This window comes from Capronia coronata (assembly GCF_000585585.1).
Source record: "Capronia coronata CBS 617.96 chromosome Unknown acBCG-supercont1.3, whole genome shotgun sequence".
In the NCBI taxonomy this organism is placed as follows: domain Eukaryota; kingdom Fungi; phylum Ascomycota; class Eurotiomycetes; order Chaetothyriales; family Herpotrichiellaceae; genus Capronia; species Capronia coronata.
The window spans coordinates 249021-271190 of NW_006912895.1; the positions used below are offsets into that span (position 1 = coordinate 249021).

The following is a 22170-nucleotide window of genomic DNA, read 5'->3' on the forward strand; positions in this document are numbered from 1 at the left end:
TATACTAGCTATTCTCCGGGTGTGCTCTGAGATCCTTTCGTGGACGCAAGTACCTACGCTGGGACGGTGCCTGCTTGTTGGCTGCCAGGAGGCCGCCAATAAGTCGCGCACGTAGAGGGTACGATTTTGGCAAAAAAGACTTCTCTGGGGATTTTGGGATTTCAAGTTGATATTGCCATATTGGGGAGTATGCCAGTTGCACTTATACTATGATCTGATGCCCTGACCGATACATGACTTTCCAGTTTGATCCTCGGTGCTCTACGCAGGCTGCTCATTTTGCACCATGTCTTTATTGCCCTGCCAGTTATCAGTTCGGCAAGCTCATGCAGTGGATGAGGGCGAGTCCTCACCTTGATGGACGGGTCAAGCATCACCCGGGGAGTGTTAGAGTTGACCCATCCTAAGAATGGCTCACTCAGTGTATAACCTGTCAGGTCCTGTATCTCGCGGGGGAGAGTCCTGACGGTGTCGAGGTTCATGTTGAGGTAGTGGTTCTCTTCCTGCCTTAGCCAACCTCGGGTCATAAAGCAGCTATACAGCAGTCGCTCTTCGTCTTTGGTCTTGTTGGAACCACCCCCATGATAGCAGGATGCAAACATCATGAAAGCATCACCCTTCTTCAGCTCGGCGTAGGCACAAAGGTCATCATCCGGTTCCTGCTCATGGGCCCAGAGATGGGAGCCTGGAATGAAGCGGGTGCAGCCATTTTCGAACGTCGCATCCTTGCCGGCAACGAACCACCCAATCCCGGTGTCCCGCTGCAGGTCATCCGGGTACTTGTCCGCCTTTTGTGCAACAACATGATAGCACCAGTCATCTCGGTGCAGAGGCTGGCTATGTGCTCCTGGTCGGATGGAGAAGCATACTGTGTTCATGATCTGAGGCTTTGAGGTTGCGAATGTCTTCTTATGGCCACTCCAGAACCAATTCTTGGTTGTGAGAAACTTGTCGCAGACCGCTTGGTAGAGCGGATGCATGACAACCTTCTCGGCACACGTTGGAGAATTCGGTATTAGCCCGTAGCAGCGGCGTGTTTCTTGCGGGAAAAACTCCCCGTCCCATGGACTATCGGCTTCAAGGTGCGGACGGAGGTCCTCTGTGGCAGTGTTAGCTGACTTGACGTCGGACTCGGACTGCGTTCGAGGGTTGTCTACTTTCAATCTGGTCGAGATCTTTATGCTCAACGGCGTTCTTGATGACGCATCCTCCGGCGACCTTGTGGAAGTTGACATGTTAACACAGTTGTCCGTTGAGATTGTATTCGGTGTCGAACCTTCAGCGCTTCCACCACTTCATCGACAGTCGCGTCATTGGACAGGACGGGAACCTTGGGCACCACGATCTCCTTCGTAGAGACTTTTGCTGCGGTGGGTTTGCTTGGATGATAGCTCGTTGGATTGGTATGGGCGAGCCCGAGGCCAGTTGCCATTTTGTCAGTGTAAACCTGTTCCTTACTTTGAAAACCAGGCAACATCAAAGTTGCCGACTTTAATGTCCCGTTTCAAAGCTACTCACAGAAGAACTCCCCCGTGATAGCCGCTGTAGAGCATCTCCTTCGTACGGCCATATGGCATGGCCTCTATCACTTACCTTCCTGAATGGGCCATGAAGGGTGGCTGGCACTTGGATCGGGTTGCATTTCAGTAGCACTGTCTCTTTCTCTGGCGCTCTCCTCCGCTTGCTTGAGCGTACAAGGATCGATAGAGCCAAGAACCTGACAACTTCGAGGCTGATATGATAAGATACCATTATTTCCCAAACGGGAAGTTCGCTCTTATCGTGCAGTGATATTCCCACCACAAACCCCATGTTGATATCCCGAGTGGCGTATGGTGTGATGTCCATAGATACTCAATGGCCAAGTTGTATCAATCGTGACATGGCAGATGTCCCTTGCCAGGTAAGGTTGACGAGGAGGAAGCACACCAGACCTGTCCTTTCTCAAGAGCGAATGTGGAAAGAATACGGTGGACCCACCGGCAGTCAGACTTCTCGACATTGCCGATTTCGCAATTCATGGGTCATAGCCAGCCACGGCGCGGGAGAGGTGCTCCGTGGGTCTTGATGTGTCTTGACGCGGTTCACGAACCTGGAGACGGCGGCACTCAGTCGCCCTCAAACCCTAGAGGAGAAATGTGGCGCCCAGTCATCCAGCACCGGCGCCGAGTTTCCATATCAAATCTAGGAGAGAGACTCGGCAGACTCTAGTACTGTGTCATTTGAAGTGCCAGATGTCCATGCATGAGCTGGAGGAGTACCGTTGAACTTTTCACAATAAGACACCTTTGTGTAGGGGGCCAGCCTCGCCAAAGTCGTTTCGCCAGTAAAGCGGAAAGTTGGAAGCATGGAGCTCCACCCACGCCTGAATGGGAAGAAATGTGACGCCGCTTCAAGTCACAGCTGCTTGTTCTCAGCCTTGTCACACTTGCGGCAATTACCATCACTCTGATTCGCTGCATTTGCCAAGTCCATTGAATTCAAGTTCGAGTTGCGCTTCGATTTCTCTCTGGTCTGCCGTATACAGCTTTCCAGAAACCCAAAGCTCGCCGACATTGACATTGCAGTTCTAATTCGTCACTCATAAAGCTCACGACAACACACCGTCAACACCCTCAGCGGATCAAGGCAGACTTCGACCCTCAGCGGCTACTCCGACAGAATGCCTTCGTACGAAGGTTTCCAGGGATCCGGGCGCACGCCGCTGCGCGTTTACGGCCCGCAGCCGACCTACCACGCATATGTTTCACCATATGGACCGAAGTACGTGCTTTCCCTTCTCCCGAGACCTCTGCGCAGGCAGCGACAGATGCCGATATCTACAACTGCTCTTGGTGCTGTGTTCGATGTCGAGGTTGCTTTTCTTGTGGTGCATGAGCACGCCGAATTGCTCTCTACATCTTAAAACATAAACACACCTTTGAACCCGCCGTGGCTGTCTCGGCAAGCCCGCGAGTCAAGTGCCACTGTTTCCTCGTCTTTGTCTACGCAACTTCAAGGCTTGATCCGTGGTGAACCGCAACTGACCGTGTCACCTTTCTACTTCTAGGACGAAACACGTCCCCAACCTCATGGGTCTGACCCCTCGTAAGCTCGTCCGCTATGGCTCAATTGCAGCTGGCTACGGCGTCGCGACAGGCGTGTTTGCGCTCTTCTTTTTCGGCGACGTCCCGCGTGTCCGACAAGATATTCTGCAGAAAATACCGGTCATCGGCGACTACTTTGTCAGAGAGATCCCACCGGAGGACAATCCTTTCTAGAGAATCAAAGAAAATAATCATACATCGGACGGAGATGCGGTTTGCTTGGTTCACGATCGAGGCTACGGGAGCAGCCTGATAACGAACCTGGAGAGTGGGTGATGGAAGCTGGACGGCCATGTGTGACAACGATATGGGGATGGTCTGTCGTGAGGTCGAGGACAATGGATTGTAGATATCACGGAAGATGAAGGAGGCGGTCCTCGTGGTGCGAGCCGAAGTATAGACTTCTTCCCGCAAAAGCAAGTCAAATACCAAAACAAAATCAATGAGAGCGTCTTTTCTGGCAAATCGTTTGAGTCTGGGGAGCTACATCGACATTCGAGTTTTGTATTCGCACAACGAGATTACTGGTTTGGAGATATCTGTGCCTAGGGGCTGCTGCGCTACGAGGCATTACATGAAAATACCAAGAGGCTAGAGGGAAAGGAAAGGGTTGATCGAAGTAAGTGTTGCGATCGTCCGACGTTGAATCATATATACAAGGGACGCCCTTTCATTCTCCGCTGTCGTAGGGAGGATTAAACTGCATCTGGGCGCTCAAAGTACACCCACTGGCCTGGAGGCGCCTTTTCCTCGAGTTCTTCCCACCTAGAAAAGTGTTAGCATACGGCAAGCCACATATCGGAGAGACAAGACGAACACTTTATGCCGGAGCATTTCAGCAACGAGCGCCAATTCGCCCTCGGCGACCTGGACCACTTCTTCAATCAGACCGGCACCGATCTTCTTCTCGATATCCTCGATCCTGACGGAACATGTTAGCTGCTTTGTCCACATGCACCATCACCCGTGTGTTTCTCTGCCTGGTGGTGAAAACGTACTGGTCTTTCGTCAAGGGCGGCTCGACCTCGAGATCCTCAACTTCAGGCGCTCTGCCCTCCTCAGCCTCTTTGTCAACGACCTTCGCCTCCTTTTGAATAGCGGCAGCTTTGCGCTCGGCTTGAATCTGGTTGTTGGAGCCCTCCGGGAAGGCATCAGCCCTCGTAATAACACCATCCCAGTTATCTACCGGTTCGATGTGTGCTTTCTCGCTGGTCAAAGTGCCATCGTCGTGCATCAACCGACTGTATGCGGCCGGGTTGGCGTCAATCTGTTTGCGAACTCGTTCCAGGTATTGCTCGTAGCCCTCGGGTTTGACGGCTTCCACGATCTCTAGCCGCTGCTTGGTCAACGCCTCCACGGCTTGTCGGTATACAGAGGTCTTGGGCAGTGCTTTTAATTTCTTGAGCGTCTCGCGGTATGTGTAGATGAGAGCTGGTCGAGGTGACGGATGCGTCGACAGACCGGTTAGACCTGTCGGCGTGTATGGTTCGAGGTATTTGGATGCCGACTTGACGGTCGCAAAAAGCCGTGATGTCGCACGCATCTTGAAGAGCCCAGAAAGGATTGCAGAAGGCGCCGGCCGAGTGGTGAGACAGACGTTCAGCTATGCTATGTGAGGGACGCTCTGCTATATGTTTCTCGGAGCTCGAGATGCAGTTCGCTTCGGCGAATCATTTGCGTTCCTGATGTCGACTGCTATTGGCTTGGCAGTACCACGCCGCTTTTACGGGCGCGACTTGCCCAGATGGAACAACTCCTGCGAGTAGGAAGATTGATAAGGAGGTCCAGCCTGGTTTGACTCTCATCTGCACCATCTCGTCGGCGGACATGTTTACTGCGCTTCATGATGCTCTTCATGATGCTCTTCATGATGCTCTTCATGCATAATGTGGTACGACTGACTCAAAAACACAAATAGGTGGGATAGGCCTCCGCTGCAATGTCCATCCCTAATAGCCGAATCCCTTTAAAGGGTAGATGCCATGATATGTCACCAGAGCCTTCTTTGACTGTACTTCAGACCCAGAGATCTTCATGCCCCATTGCAATGTACGAGTGCTTATGGGAACACCCGTTCGGCAACGGTAGTGTGGACGGTGATCCAGCAAGTGAGCAGTGTGCGTACCCCTTGGGCTACACTCGTGGCCCGGCGGTCGTTCATCTGTCGCTGCCGGGGTGAGTAGAGCACAGTCTGTGGGTTGCATGATCCTTCGGTCACCGCATAGTTCTTCAGGCCAGAAGCTGACACCTCTCAGTACACTCATCAATGCGTAAAGTCTGTCAATATCTGTAACGTATTATATTCGTCGGCGGCTGGAAGCGTTGGATGCAACATGCAACAAACCCCTTTTCTTCGAGGGCTTCAAGCCCGTATCCCCACACGTTCCCGGACTCCATACCATAGCAATAAGCACAGCAAGCAGGCGAACCGCTCTATTCGCCGAAAAGTCTCCTCACCCTCCTCAAGACGCTGTCTTTCTCCGGGTCATAGGGATGGTCTTTGCTGGGGATCTCGAGAACAGCCGGAAACGCATCCCGGAACTTGTCGACGGTATCTCGTATTTGTTCTGCAATCTGTCCAAATATCAGCCTCAACCCTGTTGTTTTACATGCCATTGAAAAGACCCGAGGACCGATTCTGATGGCATAATGACCCAAACGTACATGCTGATTTATCAACACAATGCCAATATCCTTTCGCTCTTTGGTGAAGCTGTTGAATGTTTTCTCGATCTGGGCCTTCTCGGTCTTTGAATCACAAACAAGGAAGTTCTTCTGAGAGTCGGGAGGGTCTGTGACGTGGCCAATGCCTGCGAGAAGTAGACCAGTCACCGAACTGTACGAAGAGCGGTTAGTGACAGACGGCGGTTTAACGTGGACAGGGCAGACATACTCTTCATCTCCTATAACAGCGAGGAATTGTCGGTCCTGTCACCACAAGTGAGCTGGGGCAACGATGGACGAGGAAGATGATGTACCTTGTAGGCCGACACTTGCGCTGCCATCTTTCCAACGTTAAAACTGCTGGCCTGTTGGTGTATGACAGTTGTCGTATGTCTATCGAAGAACCTGTGGACGACACAGTCCCTGACAGTAGTGAATTGAGCAGCTGCTGGACTGCAAAGATGTGACACTGCGCCCTTCCAACAGTGGTGGTATCGTCTTCGTGGTCAAGTCGAGCAACTTGAAGCAGCTTCACTCGGTACCTGGATCTTATCTTATCGAGCCGGGTGACGTGATTGGCGTACAACATTGTTTACCCGCTCCGCAGTTTCTCTTCTCATAGATGCCTACTTAGCATCCAACGTTCCGCATTTCATTCTCAACTGGCACGCAACAACGTCTCGTCTGCGAACGCAAAATCTGGCCTGCGTTGAATTGCATGCTAGAGGAGATGTCTGCCGCGCTCTTCTCTGAGAGCTTCAGCTTCCAAAATGCCTAAATTTGTCCGGCGTCAGCCCCTCGCTGAGCGAATTAAAGCCTACCTCAATCCCTACGATTTCCTCCTCTGGCTGTCTGAAGAGATCGAATCAAATGGTTGGGACCAGCTTGAAAAAGAGTGGGCTACACCCATTGGCATTGCCTTGAATTTCATGTTTCTCATCGCTCGGGCGAACTCCAAAGCGTCTACCAAGGGCTATGACGACGTGTTCGGAGACGTCCCAAGAATTGCATGGACAGCGTGGCTGGTAGGGAGATGAAACAGACGGTCACACTGTTCGGAAATGCTAACAACTACAGGCAACCTTCATTGTCCATTTCTTGACCTTGGTGTGCATAGTCAATGCCGTCTACACGTTCTGGCGGAAGAAGCATTACCGTTTATTCGAAAACTCTGTGGATAATGTCCCGAGCACACCCTCTGCGAAACGCGTCCGAGTCGATTCTTCTCCCGTCTCGTCATCCCCTTTACGGTTCCTTTCGAGTATCCTAGGCACAGAGTCGGCTCAATCAAGAGCACATCCGGATCCAGTCCGTGACGTATGGGAGGTCGCTGTTTGGGATCCTTTGCCGGTCTCTCTGCGCCTGTTTTGCTATTTCAGTCCTGGCCATGTGCTCATATACTGGCTCTTCTTGCCTACCCTAGCTTCGGACCCTCGACCAAGCGTCACGATTGTAACAGCCATGTTCTTAGCTTTGCTTCTATCTGCACAGCTGTCTTTTCTACAGTCAAGCTACTCTACGCAAATCAAAGACACCGCGTTCATTTCGAAAGAGGTCATGCACGAATACGACACAAAATACGTAAGACCGAGAACACAACATCTATACAGGGATGTTGGGACGCAGTTCAGCGAGCAAGCGTCCTACAGCGCTGCTCGTGATGAACAGTACAACAAGGTCGAGGTGTATACACCAATGGTGGTCATTAACCGTGGCTTTAAGACTCACCCAAATCCGAACTACTCCCAGCACACCAATCCAGATGGTGTTCTGAGCTCAAAAGAAGTCAGGCAGCGTATATCAACGCCGGATTTCAGGTCGCCCGCTCCCCTTGCTCAGGCCGGGTCGGCTTTGAGGCCTTTGAACGCCATACGACAGCCCAATTTTCGACCAACGGCATCGGCTTCCGGTAGTGATGGAGGAAGTCTCGGTGTTTACTCCCACGCAGCTTCTCCTCTGCGAAAGAGCGCGTCTACCAATTTCTCGCGTGAAAGGACGTCTCAAAGTCCAGAGAAGCGGTCGGTGAGCCCAGACAAACGTATGAGCGTGCCAACAGGCGGCGTCAATACTCTGGCGGCATCGCAGCGATGGGGTTACCTGAAACCCGATAGACACAGACGGGAGAGTGGTCGTTTTTAGTCTGAAGTACGACATTTCGAGATACCCTTTTATCCAAAGTATGACTTTCAATCATTTGGCTCTGCTCCGACTCCCTCCTGAGTTCCATTCGGTCGCGACTTCCTCGATCCAGCACGGACCAAGACTAGATCTCAGGGTTCGTGCAGTCCGAGTAACCAGTGGTCAAAATACCAGTCCTCGTGGGGCGTTGTCCTCAACATCACTACCATGCACAGACCAGTATATGCCCCATCCATGACTTGCATAGCATAGCAACCATATTTCCCTCTACAGAGTACCATGGCTTTTACATCTTCAGATTCATTCGAGGCCTCCTATCCTTCCGACAGTCGTCGACGCAGCCGTTTAATCTCATCGTCGCTTGTATCTTGTCCGAGTATTCCTCCGCGAAGTGTGGTGAGGAGACAGGAGTACGACGGTTCCCTACGCGAGCATTTGCTACGATACACCGGTCAGTCTGGCTACGGTGCCTCTCGAGACAAACAAAGACGTACGACGGACACCGCTGGTGCAAGCGTCGCAGCGGGCAGAGGGTACGAAAGTCCTACAAGGCGGAAGCGAAGAAGTGAACCTTCGACCGACATCTTTGAGCTGCCGGATGACAGTGGGCGCCTACTCACTGTTAGCCATCCGCCGGTGACCATTACACAGGGGGTGGATATATCGTCCATCCCCTTGGATACGTCAAGTCGAAGAACCACTATCTTTGTTGGCCACAGCTACCCACCACAAGTTCAACCACCGCCGACCGTGGCGGCAAGACACGATCCCGGACGACGCCTAAGCGCTGAATGCATCTCGAAAATGCATCGTCCGGTTGAGAGGGAGGACTACCTGGTCGCTCGTGGTGCTAATTCGAGGACGGGAATTGTGACACCGGGATATCACAGTGCCAACAGTTCTCTTGATCGGGATGAAATAGCGAGAACTCAAGGCTCAGTTCCTCCAAACCTATGGAGGCAAAAGGGTGACGAGTGGGTCAGTTTCGATCATGATCAATCGATGCCATTTTCCACCCACTCAAAGACTATGCTGCCAGAACCACATTATTACAAGCTCCGGACACCAACGAGACTTTCAACCGGAATTCGAAACAGTTCTGAAGAATACCGGTCACCACCAAGTCCTAGAGATGTGCACAAGACAACCACTGGAATCCCATCACAGAACAGGACTGCCACGTATGACTTTGACCCACGCGGCCGCGGGACACCGATGTCCGTAACCAACACTGCAAATTTACCATTGAACAGTGATCCAGGAGATGAGCCCATGGTGCGGCGACGGCCTGTGGGCAGTCCACCTGCAAAGACTCCGCCGCCGGATCGTGACTTTCAAGGATTCGAAGGTAACAACGGCAGTGATGACACGATTCTCAAGAAGCCAAGGTTCAATACGGATTTGCGTTCTTCATCTGCACCAATTCCTCCCAGACTGCGAATCGTCAGTCCTTACAATGTCGACAAAGACCTTCCGACGCTCCCAGGAAACGCTGCATCTCCGGCTATAGAGTCCATGCGGACAAAAGCTGCAGAGGATTCTTTTTTAGATCAACAAATGCCCGCAATGGCATCCAGAGTCCCAAAATCAGAGACCCCGAACACCTCTGGCCGTCCCCTGATCGAAAAAGAACTACCATGTCTGCCGATGAACAGTGGCCAATCCCCGTTGATACAGGCATCGACGCCGCCCGGGGCGGATATGAAGGAAAGCAGCGGAGAAACATTCAAACCCCCTTCATCGCGGACGGCACCCCCCCAAGGTCCGAGAGGCGGCGATCCAGCTTACCCGAACGTCCGCATAGCAAGGCCACCGCACCATACGCCTACACCGACAAAACGACCCAACGCTCCTATGGGGGAAAGGATGATGGCAATACCGGTGTACGACAACCCGCCGAAGCACCCATCGTCTTTGACGCGGATGACAGGGCCAAAGGCAGAAGGTCCCAGGTCGATGCCGGATCCACCAATGAAGCCGGCGAACAGGCTACAGGAGGATTTCAACCCATTGCTGAGTACCACTACCACACGCACAGACATGTACATGAGCAGACCGAATGTTCCCAGACCACTTCGCATTGGTCCAAGACCGTTGATGCCGCAAGCGCGGATGATGGGTCATGGCCGGCATGGTTTGGGACCGAGACCACCTCCCCTAGGTTCATCAGACATCATCATGAACACAGGGATGTTTTCCAACACAGACAGCATGATCTCAGCGCCACTCCCAAGAATAAGACCGAGGGCAATGACTCGACCTCAAATGCCTGTGCGAGCAGACGGCATGTACGGGGTACCAACAATGGGGCCGAACCACAACCGAGCCAACACCACAGGGGTAGAAAATCCCCAGTTATGGAGAGACGAGGAAATAAATCCCATGATAAGGCTCAATCCTCCAGAGGCAGAGCCCGACCTGGTTCCACCACCGCTGAAGCTCCGACAACCAAGTCACGAGCTCGCCCCGCCCCAGGAGATACTCATCAACAACGAGCTGACGACGAAAGGCCTGGGCTTGTTGAGGAAATGCAGCCGTTGCCATCACGGCTTCGTGGACGTCAAGCCACGCAGTATGGATAGTGTCACCCCTATGTCAGGCCGCCAGAAGGACGGCGTCGGAGCAAGCGAGGTCTCTAGGAAGCTACATCCCACTGGAAGTCCGCTACCAGGGTTGCCGGAGGATATTGATGAGGGTGCAGTGGCCTCATCGAATGTATCTTCGAAGTCACCCAAGGCCGACGTTGTCGACGAACGCGACCACACTATTTGTTGTCCGGATTGTTGCAAGGACGAAGATTGTCATGAAGGGTGTTTAGGACATCCAAGTCCGACTTCCACACCGAGTCCAACGAAAAGCATATGGTCCGCATCGCAAAGCCCCAGCAGCGCAAGCGAGGTAGAAGAATGGGAATACCCTGTCGAGGCAAAGACGAGTGACAGAGGGAATACAAGCGGGCTTGCTTTCAGTAGCAACGCCTCCACAAGGCCACCAAAGAACGGTAATTCAAAACACACTTCCGGAGGTAGCATCTCTCCCATCGAACTGTCAGCACAACCCCGGACTCCTGGGAGTCTGTTTGCAGAGGACTCATCCGGCCATTCATATGAAGCCGTGGCGGCAGCTCGCAAAGCCACAGGGTCAGCAACGTCAAAACAGCACAGCCATGGTAATCCCCGAAGACAAATGGGATGCAGTTCGCCTGTGCTCGGAGTTGGCTTACAAGTACCAGAAGCATCTGGTGGTAGTCAAGGCCCTCGGACCGCCAGTGGATCTCGCTTGAGGGTTCCTACCCCTGTAGGTCTCGCCATTGCCTGTTCCGAGGCCTCGAGAAGCCGGAACGTCAGCGGGACCAGTATATCTACATTGGATCTGTCACTCTCTGGTCTCGGATCTCTGGCATATGGCAACGCCGTTGGAGAATTGCTGGTAGTACCGTTTCAAGCAGCCAAGATGTGGATCCAAACGCATCCCCAAGTAACGAAAGTCGGCTGGGACGTCTTGGAACGAGCATGGCAGATGGGCCAGACTATGACCATAACAGGCTTGCGTCTGTGGGCCGTCGTCCTCGTCTACTCCAAAACCGGCAAGTTGAAGTTAAAAATGGCCAAGGGAGAGACTGCCGGTGGCTTTGTAGTCGATTGTGCCAGAAGCTTCGTCTATTTGTTGATGTTCATGGCGGTCACGGTCTTTGTCATTCGAGTCGTGAGATTCGGATTGGGCGTGGCCGGTATTATCGGGTTGCTTTTCAAGGCTGTTTTCTGGATCTTGAAGCAAGTGTTGGGCTTTGGGCTCGCTCGTTAGGAGCGATGAAGTCTGGAATGGGAGGTAAGGGGGGTAGTTACCTTATGTATCATTACCGGAGGGGTTCAGGGGTAGGGTAGGTAAGTACCTTAGGTAGATAGGAACAATCATTCATCCCCCTATCGAGTTTGGCTTGAGTGGACAGTTTGTCACAACACAACTTAAGTAGTGTGGGCTATTCGCCTAGGGACTAAGGTAGTGCGAGCTGTGTGATGAGGCACAGCAGTCTCCGTGACGGATACCGACAGCCGACCTTGAGAGTCGAGGGGTCCCAGAAGGGTGTTGATTCTAGCATAGAGCATTTGAATAGGAGACACAGAAACCTGGATAATCGATTCGGTACAGTCAACTGCCAGGGTCAGGCATTGTCCCCTTGCAATGCAGGACAGACTGTCCCTGAACCGATAGACAGAGCATGCTGCTGAAGAAGGAAATAGAGATGTCTCTGTAGATGCTGTTACGATGGATCTCGGTACGAAGATGAAATATTGCCTGTTGATTCTGACGCCGACGTGGGCTTGAAGGTTGTTGTTTACAGAGTCATACACACAGAAGGTTCCGGCCCAAATGAATCTCAGAACGTTGTTCCGGCCGTCTCAGTACGTTTATGTTACAGATAGGTCAAGTATTCGTATTCGTATTCGTTAAGAGAAGTAGAATCCCATTTTTGCAACCCTTCATCTCCATACTTTTCAGGCAGGTAGGTGTCCAGCACCAAGCCATGTCGTGGTGAAGAGTGAAACAAACCCTCATTGCATGTCAATTTTCAAACCTGAATAAGCCTCCAAATACCATAATCCTGATCCTGGACCAACTTTTCATAATATAATAGGACCATCACGTCACCTCGACGGTATCCGGTTTTCCTGTTCCTGATTTTTCCTTATCACCGTGGCAATATGCCATAACACCATTTTTGTGGAAAGGGGAATGCGAAGTTGAAGAACTGGTTGAAGTAGAGTATCACACAGGGCTGGACGGTCTGTAAACAAGGTTGTGTAAACGAGGTTGGGCCGTCTGTAAATAAGGTTGTGTGAACGAGGTTGGACCGTCTGTAAACGTATTTCGGTTGGTAGTTGATGTGTGGAATAGAGAATGTATGGTAGCCGGAATGGAGAAAGTAGTGGGGGTGTGGTCAGCTACCATAAGTCTTGAGAGGGTGATGTAAGTTCGTCTCATCGTAGTAACTGGTTTTTGTCTTGTTGACTATGACTCGGCGCTTTGGGTTGTGGAGTGCAGTCTGAGCTGTTGTTGTGCGAAGTGCGGAACCAGTAAAAGAACCCGCAAAGAGAGCTGCATTTTCGATTCTCTAGACTTGTGGCAGATGGGCGACGAAATTTGGTGGCCGGAAGAGCGGGTCGTATTGGCAATATGGAAATTGTGATCCATGGTGGCAGTGGTATCGACAGGCCTCGCTTGGTGACAGCATCAGTATCCCAGCAAAGCCAGGTATTCTACCCGCTCGTAAAAGACACCGGCTAAACAGCTGGCGAACGACAGCCTCATGACAGAAACATTGTCAATTCCGAGCTCCCAGTTTTGAACGTTGGTGTCGGCAGCCAGACCCAGAGTCTGTGGGAATATCCTCAGAGCCCCAAGGACCCAATAGTCACGTCTTTGCTTGTACACGGCGACAACACCACCAGTGTGGTCTTCGAAACACAGATCTCCGTTCGCCGCAGCATGGCCATCGTCCACGCCAGAAGGGTCAGGATCTCAGACTTGGGTCTACTGCGCCTCGTGTATGTTGGATGTAGACTCGTGGTGGTCGTGGAGGTCATTCGTATTCCCGCTTGCAGCCAACTCGTTCCATGGTCCAGCGCTGGCGGATCTCCGAGTTATCGTCGTGCCGCTAGTGCAGTGCAGGATCGAAGTGCATGGCCGGTGTGAAGTTGTACAGCGTCTGTCAACTTCAGACAGCTCATGCCTTCCCAGCCCGGGTACTTGATCTGAGCCACAGGGTATGGCTTCTGTGAATGTCCCGAGATTCTCCGGTCAGAAGCCCCGGTGGTCTCATTTCCATACTGCTGCTCATGGTAGGCATAATCCAGATTGGTCGAGTAGATCTCGCACGATGGTGGTGGCAGGACTTTGACCTTCCACCATTTCATCAGACTGGTGACAAATCTGGGCGTGGACGACGTAAGGTAAATGGATGTAGGTTCATCAACATCGACCACATCTAGCCGGAGGTTCTGCGGGTAAACCAGTCCCAGGGTCGAACTTTTGAGGATCTCGAATCGCCGGAAATGCTGTGGTTGGAACTCGCCGTCTCGCTGCTCTGGCTGATCGACCGTTCCGCTACCGCTTGAGTCGGGGCAGCGTGGCCCACCCATGCAGTTTCATTGACGGGATCGTCAAACCCAGCAGCTGATGATGGAGGCGGTTGGCGCTTTTGTTTGCCCTTCTTCCGTGACTTTTCTTCCTTGGGATGACAGGGACAGCCACCGGGATAGTGAATCTCTCGCAGGGTAATGGTGGTGTAGCGTCTGCGGCCATTGACGACGTTGTTAGTTTCTTCCTCGGGGAAGAGAGTGTTGTAGGAAGGCAGTATGTCTGGCTCTGATGTTGATGCCATGGTGACGGGCCTGCCGATCATCAAGACCTTTGATAGTTAAAGTGATAGATATCTCTGAATCCGGGGTAGAGTCAAGAGGGAGACAAGAGACCGTCCTGGTGGGAGTATAGTACCAACTATAATAAAAAAGACTTTGTGCACCAAAACATGGAACTCACTACAGGAAACCCACAAGCTCCGCCGCAAACCACAATTACAATATGGTGGATATGTCAGGGGAGGAGAATCGGTCGTTGCGAGAGCAGCCGGACGACAGATGAGTGGGTGATGTTGGCCCCGTTCGGATGCGGACGGAAACGGCTATGCTGTCTGTGCTGGATTCTGATGCTTGTATGTTCGAATATTGAACCCTGATGGGCTGATGCGGCCTATGCGTCAGCGCGATGAGTTGGCCAGACACCTTGATTCAATGGCCAGGCCCCTTGTGCGGCTTCCCGGATCTTTCTTCACGATTCTTCGGGCCGCTAGGACGGACGGAGTTGAATGTGTTTCTCTCGGACCGATGAGATGTTGTGGAGGTGCGTTGTTCAGTGAGATGGTCTCTTCACGGTGCGATGACTTCAATGCTGATGAAATATGCATGAGATGAGATAAGGTACGTGTTAGATCACGATGGATACGACCTCGTCATATAAATATAATTACAGAATAGTATGAGCCCATGATCTCAGATGCCTTTGACCATTGCGTGGCCTGGAACAGTCACGCGATGCGCATAGTAGCTGGCCACGGGGCATGGCCTCGGCTTGCCAAGTTAGGAGATCATGTTCTGCAGTACGTTTGATTTGGATATATTGAGATGGATGCTTGCTCTCACAGCTGGTTGCTCTCACAGCTGGACGCCTGGGTTCGGGATGTAAGTTGTACTTACAGCGGTTGGTCAGGGACTAACGTAATCGTATTGGCTGTTGAAATAAATGAGAACCAGGAAAATCGCTCATGGAGAACAGACCGAGAATCGTGGGGAGCACATGCTGGCTGGCTGGAACGCAACCAATAACACAAATGTCATCAGGGGCTCCGAGAGACGAATGATCCGAGTTAGCCTCGAGGGATTGGCGGACCAAGGACCTTCCGATCTTATTGACTGGCTAGACCGTTCGTCGGGGTCGTCTAGATCTATACTTTTGCAATGTACAAAGAACATGTATATGCAACCGTGATCCGTGTTCGCAGACTGCCGTCGATCGATGTATGGCGGAGGAATCAAGTGTCTGACGGTGCATGGCGATGTTGTCACTACACCGTACTGTTCATCTGACTCGACCTTCTCAATCGGATCACCCATTGCCAGGAGTACTGGCCGCCTTGTGATCACCGGTTCGAGTTGGGATCAGGAGGCCTGGCATCTGACTCTTGGGTGAGTGGCTGAGCTACGGCATCGTCTTGGACAGCAATGTCCCATGTCCTGGGAGAGGGCGCAAGACGGCTGTTCGAGATAGAAATCTTAGCCGAGACCATGGAACAATATTGTTGTTCAATGCTTGATGTAAAGAGTATTCTCTGTAGTAAAACAATCACAACTGTCGACAGTACTAGTAGTAGCAGAAAAAGACTCAACACTTGGCATGCCATTAGTGACAATCAAGAAATAGCAGATCCTTAAAGGGAAGGTCGACCGATGAATTCTTTCGGCCAATCATGTTCGATGGCTTCATCCACATCTTCCATGTCTGATGTTTGAAGCTTTTCCACCGCCTTCCGACTGCTTGCAGGCTATCCATGATCCACCATATTGCGTCTCGTCGACTTTCCAGCCTTCCTCACTAATACAGTCGAAAGCTACGTGATGATTATGTCACGGTGAAGACTTCTACACATCTCCCAGCCATTGCGTAACCCAGCAATCATGAAGCAAATACCATCGAGGTTGCTCTGGAGAGCTGCACGACCGCGATTGCAACCTTCCCTGTTGCTAGGCCGACCTCCCTTCGCCAGCATTACTGCTCGTAGATACGCCTCAACCACTGACAGACCCTCGACTTGGGGCTCACGTATCATCAATGTCTGCTATGGCGCTACTCTTGCCCTGGGCTTAGGCATCGTCTATCTTTACGTCACAGACACAAGAGCCAGTGCCCACCGCTATATTGTCATTCCTGCTCTCCGGTTCATTTACAAGGATCCAGAAGAAGCTCATCATGCTGGAAATCAAGCCTTGGAGACACTGTGGGACCTGGGCCTCTACCCACGAGAACGGGCTGACCTCGACCAGAAGGGGGACCTTGAAGTCGAGGTCTTCGGCCGGATTCTCAAGAACCCAGTCGCGACTTCAGCGGGTATTGACAAACATGCCGATATCCCTGATGCCCTTTTTGCCATTGGCCCGGCCATCGTCGAGATTGGAGGAACGACACCATTGCCTCAAGCGGGCAATCCAAAGCCCCGAGTATTTCGGCTGCCATCTCAAGAGGCCATGATCAATAGATATGGCCTGAATTCCGAAGGCGCAGACCATGTGGCCTCTAGACTACGGACCCGGGTGAGGAAGTTCGCCTATTCCCTAGGCTTGGGCAGCGATGAGGTTGCCGAGAAGGCTGTCCTAGACGGTATCGCTGGCGTGCCTCCCGGGAGCTTGGTCCCTGGCAAAATGCTTGCCATCAACATTGCCAAGAATAAGGTCACCCCGGAGGACGATGTCGAAGCTGTGACGAAGGATTATGTGTATTGTGTGGAGAAACTCGGCCCTTATGCCGACATCCTGGTCGTCAATGTTTCCAGTCCCAATACTCCAGGACTTCGGTCACTGCAGCAAGCTGACAAGCTTCAAACGATCCTGAGCGGTGTGGTCAAGGCTGCTCATGCTGTTGATCGGCGGACTAGACCTGCGGTCATGGTCAAGGTCAGCCCGGACGAAGACTCAGAAGCCCAAATTGCCGGAATCTGTGATGCAGTTTGGGCTGCTGGAGTGGACGGGGTTATCGTTGGAAACACTACCAACCGGCGGCCTCAAGCGCTTCCACACTTGCCGGAATGGTCTCCATTAGAAAAGCAACATCTGCTCGAAACGGGCGGTTTCTCAGGTCCTCACTTGTTCGACCGGACAGTGGCACTGGTCAAGAAATACAAGAAATTACTGGCAGAGCAGCCTGCTCAAGTGACGCCTGTTGAGAGACAAAAGGGCGCCGTGGAAGCGGAAACCGAGAAGATCAAAGCCGAACTTGCAGCCAGTTCGGAGTCACCGTCGACGCCAGAGCCTGACGCTGTTACCACGTCGATCGACACTGGTGTCATTCCTGTTGTTCCAGTCCCCGAAATCTCTTCTTCGGAGCAGCAGCCTCTCATCGAACTCCCACAAGAGCGCTTGTATGATAACCCACAATCAGAAGAAGATACACCAGACTCGAGTTCTCAATCTGATGAAGGCCCAGCTATTGAGTCACCTGAAGAGACCGCTCAGTTAGAGGGGATCAAAGAAGCCTTGGACCGATTACCGCCAAAAGCACAACGCGATGCTATGGACCAGCTTGGAACAGAGATTCACCTACCGCCTTCGGACTCTCCGAAAGTGATCTTCGCAACTGGTGGAATTACAAATGGTAAACAAGCTCTGGAAGTTCTCAATGCCGGTGCCAATGTTGCCATGGTCTACACTGCCCTTGTCTACGGCGGAGTGGGCACGATAACGCGAATGAAAGACGAGATGCGGGCAGAGATGACACGGCAAGCGGAGGAAAGACGCTCAGAAGTGCAAAAGTAATGTGCATAGACATCGGTGTCGGTCGACGTCTAGTTTGGACGTTGCAATTGAGCTTTTATGACTTTGACGACAGCTCCATTTATCTCCTCTGTCTTTTCTCCGACCGGGCGAAACCCGAATTTCTCCAGCAAACGAGCACTTGCAACATTTCTCGCATCTCTGTCAGCCCGCAAGACCTCGGATACCATGTCAATGTCGCCATCCAGCCCTTGAGCGGTCAAATCCTCGCCTTCACTGTCGATCAAAACTTCCTTCCTGGGCAGCTCCCACCACGCTTGAAGCCAACGTTGAAAAGTTTCAGTGGCGTACCCCTTGCCCCAGTATTCCTTCCTGAAGAAGAACCCAACCTCTGGAGGCTCTGAAGTGTGACATCCCAAAGCACCAATGACCACTCCGGGCACTGCCAATTCTTCCACCGCGAAATTAAATGTGGTGGCTTCATTTGGAGGCAGGAACCTATTCATCCATGCTTGAGTGACCTCCTGGTTGGCGTCTTCCTTGCCGGTGCTGGTCCACATCATCACTTCGATCTGGGTACGAAGAACATGGAAGTCAGCAAGGTCGGATGGTTGGAATGGCCGGAGGAGGAGCCGGGAAGTGCGTAGAGGCGGTGCCGGGACTGGCAAGACTGGGCGGGTGGTCTTCTTCATCTGGGATACAAAAGCTGCGTTGGAAATGCGAATTAGAAGCTATAGAGAGAAGCATGGGTAGATAACACAATGTATCTATATGAGCAACCCCTTATTAGATATAGCACGATCCCACAAACCAGTGACTCATAATGTCAATGTCCTCCTAACAGCTGTCGTTGAGGTTGCATCCGCTGTTGTCATTCGGGCGATCTGGCTGATATGGCCGCTGTTGCTGTGTAGTATATCATTATCGTCCGGACCCCTCAGATTTTAACAAGGAACTAGCACGAAAGTGGCATGGCGTTATCGCATTTTGGCTCTCGGTTAAGTTGCCTCCCCACCGATAGCGATAAGAATTATTCCGCAGTCACCGCCTCCAGAAATTTTGTTCTCGAAGTCCTTCCGACAGTTCTTCCTAAGATTTCTGTTCTCACTACGGTCATTCCCTTCGAGAGTCGTCGTCCCCAAAGGTCTGCCGGCAAGATGAAGACCACTTGGAAGGATATCGCTCCGGTTCCTACCTCCCAAGAATTTATCGACATTGTTCTCAGCCGAACCCAGCGGCGACTACCTACGCAGATTCGTGCGGGCTTCAAGATCAGCAGAATTAGAAGTAAGAGATTCTGAGACACAGCGCTTTTAACATCCCAGCTAATGTATCCTTTCAGGCTTCTACACTCGCAAGGTCAAATTCACCGCCGAGACATTCAGCGAAAAACTTCAGGCCATCCTTGAAGGATTCCCGCGGCTGCAAGATATCCATCCTTTCCATAAAGATCTCCTCAACACTCTTTACGATGCCGACCATTTCAAGATCGCGTTAGGCACGCTATCCACAGCCAAGCGGCTGATAGAGACCGTGGCTAGAGATTATGTCCGGTTGTTGAAATATGCTCAGTCTTTGTTCCAATGCAAATCTCTCAAGCGGGCTGCCCTCGGTCGGATGGCCACAATTTGCAGGAGATTGAAAGATCCCCTGGTGTACCTGGAGCAAGTTCGACAGCATTTGGGACGTCTTCCCGCCATCGACCCCAACACCCGGACACTGCTCATCTGCGGCTACCCCAATGTTGGCAAGTCGAGTTTTCTCAAATCCGTCACTCGCGCCGACGTGGATGTGCAACCGTACGCATTTACGACAAAATCACTCTTCGTGGGACACTTTGATTACAAGTATCTGAGATTCCAGGCCATCGACACACCAGGTATCCTCGATCACCCTCTTGAGGAAATGAATACGATCGAAATGCAGTCGATCACTGCGATTGCTCACTTGAGATCAGCCATTCTCTACTTTATGGATCTTTCTGAACAGTGCGGTTACTCCGTGTCCGCGCAAATGGCTCTTTTCAACTCCATCAAACCACTGTTCGCCAACAAACTTGTCTTTATCGTGATCAACAAGACGGATGTTATGAAGCCGGAAGATCTCGACCCGGAAACACAACAACAACTGAATGACCTGCTCACTCAAAATTCCAACACCGAGCTTCTGCAGCTGTCATGTGTTACCAATGAAGGAGTACAAGAAGTCAAGAACACTGTCTGTGACCGATTGATTGCCGATCGCGTGGCAGCTAAGCTCAAGGCTGGGCAAGCGTCTCAACCATCCGGCGCCGATGCTCTTACCGGACGCCTTGGCGATCTTCTCGCTAGGATTCACGTGGCCAGGCCTATGGAAGGTTCTGTTAGCGAGACGTACATTCCGGAAGCCGTGAAGAAAGGCACCTACAAGAAATACGACAAGGCTGATCCGGAGAGAAGGAAACTTGAGCGGGAAATCGAAGAAGAAAACGGTGGTGCCGGTGTGTACAATGTGGATCTCAAGAAGATCTACGATCTGGCAGACTCCGAATGGAATCACGACAAGGTCCCGGAATTCTTCCACGGCAAAAACATTGCTGACTATGTTGACCCGGACATCGAGGAGAAGTTGGCGGCACTCGAAGCAGAAGAGGAGCGCTTGGAGGCCGAAGGGTTCTATGACGAGAGCGAGAGTATGGAAGATGAGGACGACGCCGAGATCCGAATGAAGGCCAATCTGATCCGTAACAAGCGCACCTTGATCATGAACGAGGCCCGAATGAAGAAGAGTCTCAAGAACAAGGCGCACATCCCGCGAGCCAAGAAGGCCCGGACGGTGGGCCAGATGGAAAAGCATTTCAACTCGATCGGTCTGGACTCGGCTGCTCCTGTCGATCGAGCCCGAGCGCAGATCCGCAATGTTCGGCCTGAATCGACGGCGGGTGATCATATGGACCTCGACACACCCTCGGCAAGGGCCAGGTCTGTGTCCCGGGCACCCAAGACGAACAGACTGACGGATGGGTTGGGTGTCAGTGCCAGTGGCATCACCGACCCGGTGAAGCGCGACAAGGCAGAGCGGATGTCGAAATTGGGCCAGAGACAGAGGAACCGCATGGCCAGACAGGGAGAGGCTGATCGACATGAAACGGCATCGCTGCCCGCTCATTTGCTTAAGGGCAAGAGAACCATGGGATCCTCTAGATCGCGTTGATCCCAGCTACAGATACGATTATTGATGATCAGCCATGACAAGACTGTCTATGAGATATGGCAGATAGCCCACGACACTGCCTTAGCGGCCCGGTGCGTGTGGGGTTGAGACCCGAGCTCTGGATCGAATTGTCATCAAAGGATTCTTCTTTGCAACCACAGGTGTTGAGTTGATGGAGTTTGCGCTGCGACCAGGTCGAACGGGAATAAAAATGATTGCAAGGAGTCGAGGCGATTGTGTTAGATGCGGCGTTCCGTGTCGCATTCAATTTTATCAAGAATAGCTTGTGCCGCTTTCCCGAAGAACACATTACAGTCGTCGCAACGCACTTGTGTGTGCTCGCTCGTCCCATTACGACCACCACTCAACCGAGTCATGAACGTTGCGACCATGGATTGGCGGGTGTTGATGCGCCACGCAGTCATGCTCACGAGGTACTAGTACACTGTGATGAGAGGTTGACAGCGTCCAAGCCTAGGGAGATCGGCGGTGTGAAAGGCGAATGCAGAAAGGGAAGCAAAAAGGGAAGCTAAAAAGGGAAAAGGTCTGTAGCGACCACAGGCATCTCCCCCTGTCCCAAACCTCATGATCTGTGCCGCCAGGAATGCATTTGGATCTGCGGTAGAATCTGAACCAAAGACTAAACAGTCCTTGTGCGCAGTTCGGTGTGGAAGATGAAGTCAGGGCATCCAGGCTCGCTGAGGGAAGGAGTAACGCAGGAGCAAGAAACAAACCCAGACTTAAGATGTATTTTCAGAAAGGGAAGGCGCTGTAGGATCGAATGAAAGAACCCCATAAGAACTTGGTCTTCCTCAGTCCCTGTTCCATTTTCCATCTTGGTCGACTTGCCTCTGACTCTTACTGTTACCGCATCACAAAACAAACAGCTGCAATCATCATCATTTATTGACATTGACACCGAGTTATTTTGTTGTAACAGACCATCTTCCCACGCAGTATTACTCTGTGCACTCGCTTTTGGGTCGACAGCATCTCTGGCTGTGGACTTCTTTTCACACACTGAGGTCGAGGTAATTCCATCAGCCTTC

The 22170-nt window shown here is 52.0% G+C and overlaps 10 protein-coding genes across 10 annotated transcripts; 5 read left to right on the forward strand and 5 right to left on the reverse strand.

Moving 5' to 3' along the window:
- Positions 1 to 261: 261 nt before the first annotated feature.
- A1O1_03380 (uncharacterized protein) lies at positions 262 to 1235 on the reverse strand (the record flags this gene model as incomplete). Its single annotated transcript, XM_007724285.1, has 2 exons — positions 262 to 300; positions 354 to 1235. The coding sequence occupies 2 exons, from the start codon at positions 1233 to 1235 to the stop codon at positions 262 to 264; spliced, it is 921 nt and encodes a 306-aa protein (XP_007722475.1).
- A 1836-nt stretch (positions 1236 to 3071) lies between these two features.
- A1O1_03381 (uncharacterized protein) lies at positions 3072 to 3260 on the forward strand (the record flags this gene model as incomplete). The annotated part of the gene is made up of 1 exon (XM_007724286.1): positions 3072 to 3260. The coding sequence occupies one exon, from the start codon at positions 3072 to 3074 to the stop codon at positions 3258 to 3260; it is 189 nt and encodes a 62-aa protein (XP_007722476.1).
- Positions 3261 to 3781: 521 nt separating this feature from the next.
- Positions 3782 to 4629, reverse strand: A1O1_03382 (uncharacterized protein; the record flags this gene model as incomplete). The annotated part of the gene is made up of 3 exons (XM_007724287.1): positions 3782 to 3851; positions 3904 to 4008; positions 4085 to 4629. The coding sequence occupies 3 exons, from the start codon at positions 4627 to 4629 to the stop codon at positions 3782 to 3784; spliced, it is 720 nt and encodes a 239-aa protein (XP_007722477.1).
- Positions 4630 to 5519: 890 nt separating this feature from the next.
- Positions 5520 to 6091, reverse strand: A1O1_03383 (V-type proton ATPase subunit F; the record flags this gene model as incomplete). The annotated part of the gene is made up of 4 exons (XM_007724288.1): positions 5520 to 5660; positions 5751 to 5922; positions 5980 to 6014; positions 6065 to 6091. 4 exons carry the CDS (start codon positions 6089 to 6091, stop codon positions 5520 to 5522), a joined length of 375 nt encoding a protein of 124 aa, XP_007722478.1.
- A 429-nt stretch (positions 6092 to 6520) lies between these two features.
- On the forward strand, positions 6521 to 7889 carry A1O1_03384 (uncharacterized protein; the record flags this gene model as incomplete). The annotated part of the gene is made up of 2 exons (XM_007724289.1): positions 6521 to 6775; positions 6828 to 7889. 2 exons carry the CDS (start codon positions 6521 to 6523, stop codon positions 7887 to 7889), a joined length of 1317 nt encoding a protein of 438 aa, XP_007722479.1.
- Positions 7890 to 8168: 279 nt separating this feature from the next.
- A1O1_03385 (uncharacterized protein) lies at positions 8169 to 11693 on the forward strand (the record flags this gene model as incomplete). Its single annotated transcript, XM_007724290.1, has 1 exon — positions 8169 to 11693. One exon carries the CDS (start codon positions 8169 to 8171, stop codon positions 11691 to 11693), a length of 3525 nt encoding a protein of 1174 aa, XP_007722480.1.
- Positions 11694 to 13121: 1428 nt separating this feature from the next.
- A1O1_03386 (uncharacterized protein) lies at positions 13122 to 14029 on the reverse strand (the record flags this gene model as incomplete). Its single annotated transcript, XM_007724291.1, has 1 exon — positions 13122 to 14029. The coding sequence occupies one exon, from the start codon at positions 14027 to 14029 to the stop codon at positions 13532 to 13534; it is 498 nt and encodes a 165-aa protein (XP_007722481.1). The 3' UTR covers positions 13122 to 13531.
- A 2091-nt stretch (positions 14030 to 16120) lies between these two features.
- On the forward strand, positions 16121 to 17971 carry A1O1_03387 (uncharacterized protein; the record flags this gene model as incomplete). The annotated part of the gene is made up of 1 exon (XM_007724292.1): positions 16121 to 17971. One exon carries the CDS (start codon positions 16121 to 16123, stop codon positions 17969 to 17971), a length of 1851 nt encoding a protein of 616 aa, XP_007722482.1.
- Positions 17972 to 18000: 29 nt separating this feature from the next.
- A1O1_03388 (uncharacterized protein) lies at positions 18001 to 18621 on the reverse strand (the record flags this gene model as incomplete). The annotated part of the gene is made up of 1 exon (XM_007724293.1): positions 18001 to 18621. One exon carries the CDS (start codon positions 18619 to 18621, stop codon positions 18001 to 18003), a length of 621 nt encoding a protein of 206 aa, XP_007722483.1.
- Positions 18622 to 19086: 465 nt separating this feature from the next.
- Positions 19087 to 21121, forward strand: A1O1_03389 (nucleolar GTP-binding protein; the record flags this gene model as incomplete). The annotated part of the gene is made up of 2 exons (XM_007724294.1): positions 19087 to 19216; positions 19272 to 21121. The coding sequence occupies 2 exons, from the start codon at positions 19087 to 19089 to the stop codon at positions 21119 to 21121; spliced, it is 1980 nt and encodes a 659-aa protein (XP_007722484.1).
- Between the last annotated feature and the right edge of the window lie 1049 nt (positions 21122 to 22170).